The 13,413-nt window shown below is 34.7% G+C and overlaps 1 protein-coding gene across 1 annotated transcript; it reads right to left on the bottom strand.

Annotated features, from left to right (window-relative positions):
• Nucleotides 1-207: 207 nt before the first annotated feature.
• Nucleotides 208-811, bottom strand: LOC120148774. Its single transcript, XM_039161797.1, has 2 exons — nucleotides 434-811; nucleotides 208-339 (listed from the first exon to the last, which is right to left on the bottom strand). Exons 1-2 carry the CDS (start codon nucleotides 668-670, stop codon nucleotides 208-210), a joined length of 369 nt encoding a protein of 122 aa, XP_039017728.1. The 5' UTR covers nucleotides 671-811.
• Nucleotides 812-13,413: the final 12,602 nt, after the last annotated feature.

Below are 13,413 nucleotides of genomic sequence, written 5' to 3'. Positions count from 1 at the left end.
TATACAGATAAAGCATTCGCTAGCTTTGTCTAATTCTTTACTCTTCTTCTTTGCTTTCCTTCTTTCAAAAGCCAATCGAGCATTTAGAAGTCTAAATTGCAATATTTTTGAAAAAACTAAGATTTAACTTTCATCGATAGTAAAACGCAAGAATTTACTTAGCATCGTAGAAAAATAAGCATTTAATCAATTAGAACATGTCGTATTTTACATCTTTTGCTCTATGAATTTTTTTTCCAGAATTAGCAACGCAATGTAATTGAAACTATACCAAATTTTACTTACAGCAGAACTTCTTCCCAGTGAAGTATCCAAGAAATCATCCAGCTGCTTCCTGTACTGCAACCATATCAATAAACACCCCCCAAAAAAATATTGTAAGTATATAAATTAAAAAAAAATTAAATTAGATTTGAAAAAAAAAAACACAAACCCTAGGCCAATTTCTGCTAAAATTCATAGAAAAAGTCCGACAACGTAGTCCAATCTCGAACTCCCGGTCAATTTCACGAGCACGGTTCATAGCCGATTGGACGACTGAGGAAAGTTGGCGGGAAATGGAGTACTGGAGGTCTAATCGTTCAGCGGTCTTTTTAGCTTCGAAAACGAATTGCTCAAAGCCATCGTTGGCGGTTCGCCAGGCGTCCTTCCAGGCCTCATCGGAGGCCATGCGGCGAGTGAAGGTGTCGAAGTCGCTCCTCCTGAAGGATTGGACTAATAAGGGGCGCCGAAGCTGAAGGAGACGAGGTTGCGGTTGAATCTTTATTGCGTGTCATGCCGTAGATGGCAGAGCTGTGGCCATAACTCAGAATGTGAAATGATGATTATGCAGTTTTTCTCGCATTTTAACTATTTAGGATTGCTTACGAATCCATTTTCTTTTTCTTTTTTTAAAAAATAAGCGGGAAAGTATGTATGTGATGAAAATTATGTATGTGATGAAAATTACGATGGAAAATTAAAAGACGACTTTTAGAGGTGACATATAATGAAAAGTGTATTCTGTGTGTTTGTTAAATTTTTTGGATTATAACTATTAAATATGACACACATTATTGTAAGTCATAAATCGTTCAGATTTTAAGAAACATGACATTTTTTATGACACATTTTTTGCAAGTCATAAATTAGCGTGTGTCATTAAAGGTATATTTTCTTGTAGTGAGCACGAAGAATCCACGCATAAATGCTTCGAGAAAAGAGAAAAAGACAAGAAGAACAAAAGCAAAGATCAGAAACATAATCAAATTCGGACTCTGAAGCAGACGCATACAACATTCCGATGGCAAAAGAAGAGCAAACGATCCGAGAACTAGCCACATCTCCTGTCATTCAGACGCCATTATGCATCGATTTTCCTAGTGGCAGGACTCCGTTTCAATTAAAGACATGACTTATTCATCTTCTTCCCACTTTCCATGGCTTTCCCACTGAAGATCCATACAAACACTTGTTGGAATTCCACATGGTTTACATTAGCATGAAACCACAGGGAGTTACCGAGGATCAAATTAAATTAAGAGCTTTCTCTTTAGCCGATTTGGCTAAAGATTGGTTATTTTATTTACCTCCAAATTCGGTTAATTTATGGGCTGATATGAATCGAATTTTTCTTGACAGGTTCTTTCCAGCGGCTAAAGCAAGCGAGTTGTGAAGGAGCATTCTTTTCATTCAGCAAAAGAACGAAGAAAGTCTTTATGACTATTGGGAGCGATTTAAAAAGCTTTGTGCTCGTTGTCCGTAACACATATTAAGTGAGCAAACGTTACTTCAATCCTTTTATGAAGGCCTTTTACCAATGGAGATGAAAATGGTGGATGCTGCCAATGAAAGAGCATTAGTCAACATGACCCCAACAACAGCAAGGGAATTGATTTCAACCATGACAGCCAACTCTCAACAGTTTTCAAGTAAACTTAGCCGACGGGTTCACGAGATAAGTACATTTTCCCTTGAAAATAAGTTAGATAAATTAACTGAAGTTGTTAATTCACTTGTCGCAGGAAAATTTGGAGCAACAAGAGCATGTGAGATATGCACAAAGCTAGACCATCCGACGGATTGCTGCCCGCTGATACAATAAGGAGGCAATGAAGAAATCAATGCAGTAGGGAACTTTCCAAATCCTCCACAAAGACAATACAACCCATACAACAATACTTATAATCCAAGATGGCGAGACCACCCAAACTCTAGCTATGCGGCAGATCAAATACCAATTTATCCTCCTCGACAGCAAACGCAAAAACCATCATTGGAGGAACTCATAGGGAAGCTAGCAATTTCATTAGAAAAGTTCATTGCATCCCAGGAAAAATCCCAAAGCGAAACAGAAACACATCTTCAAGAGTTAGATAACCAAGTAAGTCGACTAGCTCAAACTATGGGAAAATTGGAATCACAAGGAAGACTACCTTCTCAAACGGAGTTAAATCCGAGAAAGAATGTTAGTTCCATCATACTCCGAAGTGCAAAAGTTATCTCACCTGAAGTTCCAGCAGAAAAAGTCGCACATCAGGAAGAACAAGAGGACAAGCCACCTTAAAAAATACAAGGTACGTCTGACTCACATCTTTCTCTTTCCTCTCAAGAAATCATGCCACCACTCTTCCTATCAAGGTTGATGAAGCGTGATAAAAGAGCTTAAGAAAAGGAAATCTTAGAGGTGTTCCAAAATGTTCAAGTCAACATACCTCTTCTTGAAGTAATTCGACAAGTACCAACGTATGCTTGATTTTTAAAAGAACTTTGCACTACAAAGAGAAAATTAATGGGGCACGAAAAGGTAAATTTGGTAGAACATGTCTCTGTAATTTTTCAACAAAAGCTCCCACCAAAGATGAAGGATCAAGGTATGTTCGCTATACCTTGCAAAATATGTGACTTTAAAATTAAATGTGCAATATGTGACTTAGGAGCTTCAATCAATGTTATGACATTATCTATTTATAAAATGATTACCAACGAGCCTTTGAAGGAAACGGGAGTAACCATACAGTTGGTTGATCGGTCCGTTACCTATCCAGTGGGAATAATGAAAAATGTCTTAGTGAAGGTCGACGTATTATTTTTTTTCTACAGATTTCTATGTCATTGACATGTAACATGATAGGGCGGATACTTATTCCGAGGTACTTTTAGGCCGACCCTTCCTAAACACCGCACATACAAAGATCAATGTTAAAAGTGGTATACTAACAATGGAATTTGATGGTGAGATCGTTGAATTTGATGTTTATAAAGCAATTAAATGCCCTGATCATGTTGAAAGAATTAATTCTTTTGATGTTATAGATCTTTTAATTGATGAATATATTGAATCTAATCTTTCTTATAATCTTTCCAAGGATCATGAACTTTGCCACGAAGAGGAAGAAAAGGAGTTTGAAAATATTCATTCAATTAATTTTGATTTTTCTTTATCTTCCTCTAAAACTAAAATTTTACCTTATGTTATGCAGGCACCTAAGGTAGAATTGAAGCAATTACCGGAACATTTGAAATATGCCTTTTTGGGCGAAAATGGAACCTTACCGATGATTATCTCAAGTAAATTATCCGAATGAGAAGAGGAAGCTTTGGTAGCAGTGTTGTGCTATCACAAAGAAGCCATAGGATGGACCATTGCTGATATTAAAGGATTAAGTCCCTTGACTTGTATGCACAAGATCAAAGTCGAAGAAGGAGCAAAGCCATCACGTGAAGGACAACACCGATTAAAGCCACCGATGATGGAAGTAGTAAAGAAAGAAATTCAAAAACTTCTTGAAGCTGACGTAATCTATCTAATTTCGGATAGTAATTGGGTAAGTCTGATTCATGTGGTTCCCAAGAAAATGGGAGTCACAGTAGTCTAAAATAAAGAAGGGGGTTAGTACCAACAAGAGTTCAAAATGGATGGTGAGTTTGTATTGATTATAGGAAGTTGAACTCTCTTACTCGAAAAGATCATTTTCCTCTTCCTTTTATAGACCAAATGATTGAAAGATTAGCTGGGAAAACTCATTATTGTTGCCTTGATGATTTTTCAGGTTTTTTCCAAATCCCAGTAGCACCAGAGGACCAAGAAAAGATGACTTTTACTTGTCTCTTCGGTACATTTGCATATAGAAGAATTCCCTTTGGTCTTTGTAACGCACCAGACACCTTCCAAAGATGCATGTTAAGTATATTTTCATACTATGTGGAGAAGGGCATCGAAGTCTTTATGGATGACTTCACGGTTTATGGTAACTCTTTTAATGAATGTCTTGATAATTTAACTAATATGCTTAAAAGATGCTTAGAATATAGCCTTGTTTGGAACTATGAAAAATGTTATTTTATGGTTGATAAAGGGTTAATTTTAGGTCATATTGTTTCCTCTAAAAGGATTGCAGTTGATAAAGCTAAAACAGATGTTATACGCTCACTTGTTTACCCCACAACTGTGAGGGAAATTAGTTTTTTTCTTGGCCATGCAGGATTTTACCGCATGTTTATTAAGGACTTTTCGAAGATAGCACAACCTTTATGAAATCTACTTCAAAAGGATCAAGACTTTGACTTTAGTTCAAAATGCAAGGAGTCTTTCGATTCATTAAAGGAAAAGCTTATTTCAGCTTCAATTGTTCAGCCGCCAGATTGGAATCATCCCTTTGAACTTATGTGTGACACATCGGATAGTAGCATTGGAGCCGTTCTCGACCAAAAAATTGGAAAAGAGCCACATGTCATAGCCTATGCGTCCCGAACTTCGAACTCGACTCAGAAAAATTATTCGACTACAAAAAAAGAACTTTTTGCTATAATTTTTGCGTTAGAAAAATTTAGATCCTATTTGCTTGTCACTAAAATTATTATTTTTTCTGATCATGCAGCTATAAGGTATTTGATGAGCAAAAAGGAGGCAAAACCGAGGCTTATCTGATGGATTATGCTTTTACAAGAGTTTAACTTGGAAATTAAAGACAAAAAGGTATGCAAAAATCTGGTAGCGGATCACCTGAGTCGAATTCCCCTTTCCACATCCGACTCACCACTTAGAGAAGAATTTCCTGAAGAAAAATTGTTGGTGGCGCAAAGCATAACCCCATGGTTTTCAAACATGGTTAATTATTTGGCAACAGGTAAGCTACCATTAGATTTGCCGACAACTAAAATCAATCGAATTAAGTGAGAATCCCGATATTATATTTGGGACGATCCTTATTTATTGAAGCACTACTCAGATCAAGTAATTCGATGATGTATTGTCGAAAGTGAGGTAAACTCAATTTTATAATTTTGTCATTCTTACTTTTGCGGTGGTCATTTTGGACCAAAACGTACTGCTCATAAAATTCTTGAATGCGGCTTCTATTGGCCTAACATCTTTCGGGATTCTTATCTATTTTGTAAAACTTGTGAAAGATGTCAACGTACAGGTAATTTAAGACGTAGGAATGAAATGCCGCTTAATTCTATACAAGTTTGTGAAATGTTTTATGTTTGGGGAATCGATTATATGGGTCCTTTTACTTCGTCATTTGAAAATACTTATATTATTTTAGTTGTAGATTATGTTTCTAAATGGATGGAAGCTAAAGCCACTCGAAATAATGATGTTAAACCTACAGTTAATTTTTTGAATTTTTTTTTCCAGGTTTGGCACGCCACGAGCTATAATTAGCGACAGAGGAACACATTTCATCAATCAAGTAATCGAGTCGCTAATGAAGAAATTTGGAGTAACTCAAAGAATTGCTACCGCTTACCATCCACAAACAAATGGACAGGCAAAAGTATCAAATCGAGAAATTAAAACAATTCTTGAAAAAATTGTTAAACTGGACCGAAAGAATTGAAGTTTAAAATTAACTGATGCACTTTGGGCATATCAAACTACTTATAAAGGTCACATTGGAATGTCACCATACCGGCTTGTTTTCGGTAAACCATACCATTTACCGGTCGAGTTAGAACATCGGGCTTATTGGGCCGTTAAACAATGTAACATGGACATGGATGCAATTGGTGAAGCTCGGAAATTACACATTCAAGAACTTGAGGAAATCCGAAGAAATACCTATGATAATGCTCAGATATTTAAAGAAAAAACAAAAGAATTTCACGATAGTAGAATTTCTTTTAAAACTTCAAAAGGTTTTATTATTTAACTCCAAATTTAAACTTTTTGTAGGAAAGCTCAAATCAAAATGGCTCAGACCGTTTACACTAACCAAGTATTTCCTCACGGTGTTGTTGAAGTTGAAGATAACTCAAGAGTTCAATTTAAAGTTAACGGTCAAAGATTGAAACCGTATTATGAAAATGCTCCGGTTGGTCTAATTGAAGAAATCAATTTAGAGGAACCCACACTTTGACAAATCAGATCGTCGAGCTAACGACGTTAAACAAAAGTGCTTGATGGGAGGCAACCCATTTCATTATATTTTTTTTATTTTTCATTTTATTTTCGTTTTATTTTCAGCGGACTTTATTTCATTCTATTTATTTTATTTTGAGTAATTTTATTTTATTTTTCTCTGAACAGATCCGAATTCTGATCGAATATTTAACGAAAAACAGTGCAGAAAAACTGACTTGGTTCGAACTATACAGAAAAATTTGAACATAACAGTGCAGAAAAAAAGTGATTTGGTTCGAACAGTGAAGAAAAATACACATCAGATTCGAACAATGCAGTGCAGAAAAAACAGTGCAAAAAAACAGATTTGGCTCGAACTGTGCAGAAAAGTTTGAACAGAACAATGCAGTATCGGACATTATACTCTACAATAGCTCGTCTCGACGTGGTCGTGGTCTCCACTAGATTGGGGAGTATTCTTTTTCCCCCTCTTTGTTTTTAAATTTGATATACGTTTTGGGACAAAACGGATTAAGTGAGGAGGGGAATGATAAACATGTGTCAAACTTTTCCTTGATTTGTTTAATTGTTTGAAATTGAGTTATTCTGATGTTAATACGTTGGGATCGTTGGTTGCTAATCTTGAATTTCGCTTTATACTCTTGCTTCCTTTTGGATTATGTCCATGTTTTTTATCGAATTTAATTTGCATGATTGGTGATTGATATAGCTGGTGAATTTTTTGTTGAGTATTGATATTTCATGCTTTTTTCGATAGAGATGAACTTGGCCAATACATATAAACTTTTATTGTGAGATTTGAGCCTAACGAGCATACATTTTCTTTCTTGCTTATTGTTTGACTTGTGTGTGCCGAACTAATTAGGATATTCTAGAACTTGTAAACACAATGCATATCGAGACTACATGTTGAACGTAATGTTTTAATGTGATAGCACACCTAGGATAAACCCACTCTTCCCAAAAAAGCCTACTCGTTTATATATCCACTAGTGAACCACATTTGAGCCTATTTCCCTTTCTTTTTTTTACACCTCATAATTAAACTCGAAGCCTTTCTTTTTATTTTTCCTTTATTTTCAAACCCTTTCCGAGACTTGAGATCTTGTATCATTGTTGTTCCACGAAAAAATTCAATGTTTAAAAAAAAAAGAAAAAAAACAAGTTGTTCATTGTTTCAAACAACAACAAAAAAGAAAAAAATACCATTTGTTCGAAAAAAAACAAAAAAAGGGGAAGGAAAAATCGATCGCTTCAATTGTCTTTCATCTATTCTTTTTTTGTTCTTCATTGAACTTCATGTTAATTCATGGATTGTTCTTAATTATTTTGATCGCTTGTTTCGGTATTTTAAACATTTATGTTCGACCTTTCCCTACCCTAACCTAAGCCCCGTTACACCTTGTTTAAAGACCCCTTGATTATTGCATTATGTTCATTTTTTCGTAGTGGAGACTTGATTGGATTCTAAGCCTATGGTAATATTTTGGTTAGTTTTGGTTTGAGCGATTTCATTTACCCCAAACAGTTTGAGCAGATATGTGTGAATATTTGTGAGGTATTGAGTCATTTTTCATTGAAGTTGGCAATTAATTGAGATATCTTGCTTACTTTAAATTTTCTTGGTTGTACCTTTGCTTGATTGTTACTTGAATTCGACAAATATCATGGACTTAGTTCGATTGGAAGTTTGAGGAATAAATTGAAATTGAAGATGGCAACTTGTGATTTGGATGTATTAATTGATGAATGCTTGAGGACAAGCATTGAATAAGTGAGGGGAAATTTGATAAGTGCTTAATTTAGTTAATATTTTGCTTTTAAATTACTCCTTAACCATTGGTTTTTGTGGCTTAATTGTTCGTTTTTATTCATTTTTAGTACAGGACGTCAAATTCTGGAAATTGCACAAAAATAACAGAATTATGTAGTTTTTTTTATTTTCGGAATCAAAGCTGTCTGGAATTCGGATTTGAATTAAACTCAAGTTTAGGATAATATTTTAAACAATATATTTTATCTTTGTATTTTAGTTTAAATAGGTTTTAGTATTTTAATTAAGTTTTAGGATATTATTTTTATATTTTATCTTTGTTTTAGGTATTTTAGTTTAAATAGGTTTTAGTATTTCAATTAGGATTTAGAATATTACTTTTTAGGTATTTTACTTTAATTAAGATGTTTTAACTTGTTTTTAGGAATTTGATGGCTATAAATACCCTCTAAGAGTGAGCCTAGAAATATATCTCTCTCATCTGAGAATAAAATCATATTTTTCTCTCTATTTTTTGCATACTTTTCAATTATGCTAAGTATGACTTTGGTATGCTTAGTTAAATTTCTTTCAAGCCGAAGACTAAAGCAAAGACTCAACTCCAAACCTGAGAATTGTAAAGTATTTAAATCGTTTCGGATTTTTCTCTCTGTTTTATGAGCTTACTTTTCAAATCAAAATGATTCGACATTGGTCCGAATATTGTTATGGTTAACGTTTGAAGAAGGATTTGCTTATTGAAGCATATTCGACTTCCCGAGAACTCACTTAGCAAAATTGTTTGCTAAGAGGAAATTGAGATCGGAATCAGTTATTGTTGAAACGACATAATCCGAGTTGGTAGCAAAGAATTGTCCTTGTAAGTCGACGTGAATCTTGAAGTAAAAATCTGTTTCGATGATCCAAGGAATTTGAGGCAAAGCTGAAGTCTGAGGCTGCTTTCACTATAAGTTTTCTTTATCTCAATTTATTTTATTTATTTTTTTATTTAATATTTTTCTCATTATACTTCTTTAAATAATTTAAAACCTCTTTTATCTTTATTACTATTTTTAATTCATTATTTTATTTTTTTAATTTATAATTATTTGTTTTTTATACATTTTCAATTTTACCTGGAATTCTATCTTTTTCTAAAATCAAGAAACAGTTTTACTAAATCATAAAAACCATAGTCCCTGTGGATCGACCCTGAATTTCTATACTACTTTCCCTTTTTATTTATTAAAGAAGCCGGAATTATTTTGATAACAAAACAACGGTTATGAAATATCCACTAGGAGGGAGATCAAATAACTCTGCGGTGGTGGCAGCATCTGGTATGGAAGTGGTGGCCTCTGACCTGGCTGTAGTGGCATATGAAATGGCTGTGATTTAATTTGATATGGCTACGGTGCCATCTGAAACAACTGCAAAATATAGAGCGGTGTAGACGATGGATGTTGTGAAGGTTTCGGTGCTACAACTGAGGACGAGCCGGAAGCACCTGCTCTCTATCCACAAGTCAGGGGACGATGATGTTGTGACGGTGGATGTCTTTATCAATGTCGATGAATGCTTCCGCCTCGTGCTTCCTCAGAAAGTATGAACGGTTTCCCATTCCTGCTGAACCACTCACAATAACCATCTGCAACAGAGTAATGGTCCACATAAATGGGTTATGTATGGGGAATACGCCCAAGTCGATCCTCCCATATCATTATCCACTCATAGTGCTTCAGCAACCAGTCGACTTCTTTTTTGCCCCGTCTATCGATGATATGTAAATCGTCGAGATTCTTAGGTGCTTCCGGAATAGATTGTACAAAACCAAATTGGCAGAGCACGCGATCAGTGGAATTCCATTTGATTATAGCATAACATATTAGAGGACCACCGCCATCCATACATCTAATGAGCCTCTTAAGTGATGTAGGATACAAATCATCATCTCTTCAGTAGAATAAGGAGCCCACTGAAACTAAAACAAATATATATATAATTCTTATCAAAATAATATTCTAATTATATAATGATTATTAAAAGTACATTTTGCTATTTAAATACATACCTCTGTGCCAGTCTTTTGATCAATGACTAGCCTAATTTCTACTAATTCATCAGGTAAATCCCGATAATGTTTTCTTGCACCTGACCACCTATTCAATGAAATAATTTTTATTATATACTAAACAAAATTATTAATATATAAAATCAGTATTGTAATTACCTCAATAATAGCAGAAAGACCAAAGGGTTTTTCACCACTGGACATAAAAAGGGCATGTGATACCACGGCCAAGACTGGAGCAGAAGGAGACATCCGCTGATAGCATTTTTCTATAGTCAGTAGCCCGACACATTTCCCTATACAGAAATGCCAAAATTACGGAGCCCCAACTCAGTGTGCTAGCATGATGAAAATCGACAAGATGACGCAACCACTTACAATGAACTTGGTTGCGCGATTTGTCCGGCATCAGGAGCCCTCCTATGAGTTATAGTATGCAAGCTCTGTAACCCCCCAAACCAATGAGGGTATACCGATCCGATCCGGGAAGTCACATTAGGGCCATCGGAGTGACCCACTGTAAAAATAGCGGAAATTTTAAAACTTTTATTGAAACGTGTAACTTATAAAATCAGTTTTCACTATTTAAAAATAAAACATATTTCCAGACTCGTATATAAATCAAAATACAATTACATGCCCCCTAATCACATGTACCATACTCTGTAACAACGCCGGACGAACTCCCTTACTGAAGTCGATAGATGCACTGGTACAATTCTTTCAACCTGAAAAGGTGAGTAATAGAGTGAGCTTTGGAAAGCTCAGTAATACAGAACTACCAGTGATGCTGATGAACGTGCAGATACAGATAAATATTTATTTCCTTATTGCTTCTGAGCATTTACATATTTTTATGCTGAGCAGAGATTCTACTGATATTTCGGGTGGTAACGGACAATGAGCTTTCAGTTCAGAGAAATATTTCGGATGACTGAGATGAGGAGATCATAATAGGTTTTCTAGTGTGTTCCCAAAAACCATGTAACTTTTTAGATCTTTTTAAAACATATATATATATATATACCCCCATCCCATCACAACATAATGTGTAGGTTCCCCAGAACCATACACCCAACCCAACACAACATATAAGGCCCTGAGCACAAAGCCGAGGTACCTGCGGAAATTCTTCCTTAATACAATACCCCCCAATTAAAACATTTTTCCGTCATTAAACGAAGATATCAGACATCAAAACAGAATTCAGAACAGATATCAGAACAGAATCCAGATCAGAAATCATAACAGAATTCAGGTCATTTATCAAAATAGAATTCAAGTCGAAAATCAGATAAAATATTTATATGATTAGGGAACACACCAGAGTTTACAGATATTATTCAGAGATGCTAAATAATCTTAGCAGGCAGAGAAACATGGATTTTCAGTATACCGATAAAATACCGGACGTTAGAAATACTATTGGAAAAGTTCAATAACTGACAGAATCATCAGTTATTCAGAATGTGAATTATCAGGATCATATCTTATTTGGACAGTTTTCAGAAGTTGTATGTAATCATAAGGGTATTCAAAATCCTTTACATCCATGTCAATTGATCGGATAATCGAACAATCTTGAGAACGAAGATTCAGAATCTTAATAATCTATGTCGACTGGTCAATTCATTTTCCTTTCAGGGTATTTACTCGTTAATACCACAAATTCTTGTCCATAGATCATCTTCAGAATCATCGCTGAATAGATCTTCCAATGGTCTTTATTTCGTTTCCAAGCTTCCACGATATCATGACATACTGACATGCTTGATTTGTAGTTCATGTTCCATAAGGACATTACATCTTATAAACTCATCAGAATTTCCAGACTTATCCAATCCACTTACTTAATCCTCAGTCATTGAGGTTACCTAGTTTATTTAACAGTCATATCCATTACAGTTACTTCGTGATTTTTTTTCAGAGTAATTCAAACGTTCCTAAATTTCATACACATGTTGCACTTCCTTTCCATTCAATTTGGTCTTCGTGGTTGATTTGTCGAACAAACGTCCAATTCCTAGTACTGAATACGATCTAGATCTGAGCTGAACTGAATACTTCCAAAATTTGTTATCGAGCCAAACTTGAGAAGACGAACACATGTTCCAGTAATATCTATGTCATTCAGGTATTGACATAGCTTTAGGGTTGATCTACTCACTTAAATTATTTTTCATTACCTTTAAAGGTAGTCCAATACCTATGCTTACTTGGATTCCTTAATTAATCCAAGACATTTACTTAATTTAGGCCATAAGGGTATTTTGGTAATTTTGATGTTCAGTTTTATTCCATTCATTTCAGAGCTCGAGGATATCCAATCATTCCTGAGCTTGGTGACATTCTTGAGTCATTTCCATTACAGGGGTATTTTGGTCATTTTACAGATCCACGGTATTTCAATCTTTTTCCTCCATTCGGTCTTATTATTTAATTCCAATTTATATCTTTTTCCTCCATCCGATCTTATTTTTTAATTCAATCTCATCATTTGTTTCAGTCCTTTCGAATAATTCTGACAGCAGAATACTCCCGATAAATTATTCTTCAGGTATTTACTCATTTCTCGGATATTTTCGGGTCAAGTGCCTTCTCAGATTTTACAAACGGAATATCATGAATTTTCCTGCTAAGTCAGGATCTTAACAATCAAATCTGTACTTAATCGAGTTAAGTACGAATCCTCTAAGTATTTTCTCATTCAGGGTTAACTCAGACTATTCGATCTCTTAAGGGCATTTCTATAATTTCTTAACCAGATAATTTTGATATTAGCTTTTAACGAAAATAATATAATTTAGAGATCCTATGATTAATTGTTTTCCCGAACCTTCTCTGATCTTGAAGTGATTCCTTAACAGACTTCTAGTATCTTGCATAAACCCTCTTGGTGTTAAAAACTGGTTATCCATAATTTCCAAGTAAAACTAACATTTCCTTATGCACATCAATAGTTTTAGCAGATCAATAATTCTTTTCAGATTTATTAATCCACTTCCAGAGACAATTCTTATCATTTTCCACCATAAGGGTAATTTCGTAATTTTACCTAATCGAAATATTCTCATAATTTATCATCTAATTACCTTTAACGAGATAAATTATAATCTACAATCCATGGTTGATTCTTTTATCACTTAATTTCAGAACTTGTAATTTAATTCCAACTGTCCTCCAATTTCTTATAATAGTCATCTGAGCCATATTCAATTATCTATTTTCTACCGTATTCGT

This window comes from Hibiscus syriacus, unplaced genomic scaffold (genome assembly GCF_006381635.1).
Source record: "Hibiscus syriacus cultivar Baekdansim isolate YM2019G1 unplaced genomic scaffold, ASM638163v2 tig00110987_pilon, whole genome shotgun sequence".
Classification (NCBI taxonomy): domain Eukaryota; kingdom Viridiplantae; phylum Streptophyta; class Magnoliopsida; order Malvales; family Malvaceae; genus Hibiscus; species Hibiscus syriacus.
Note: the sequence above shows the minus strand (reverse complement) of the source record. Positions and strands in the feature narration are given on the sequence as shown.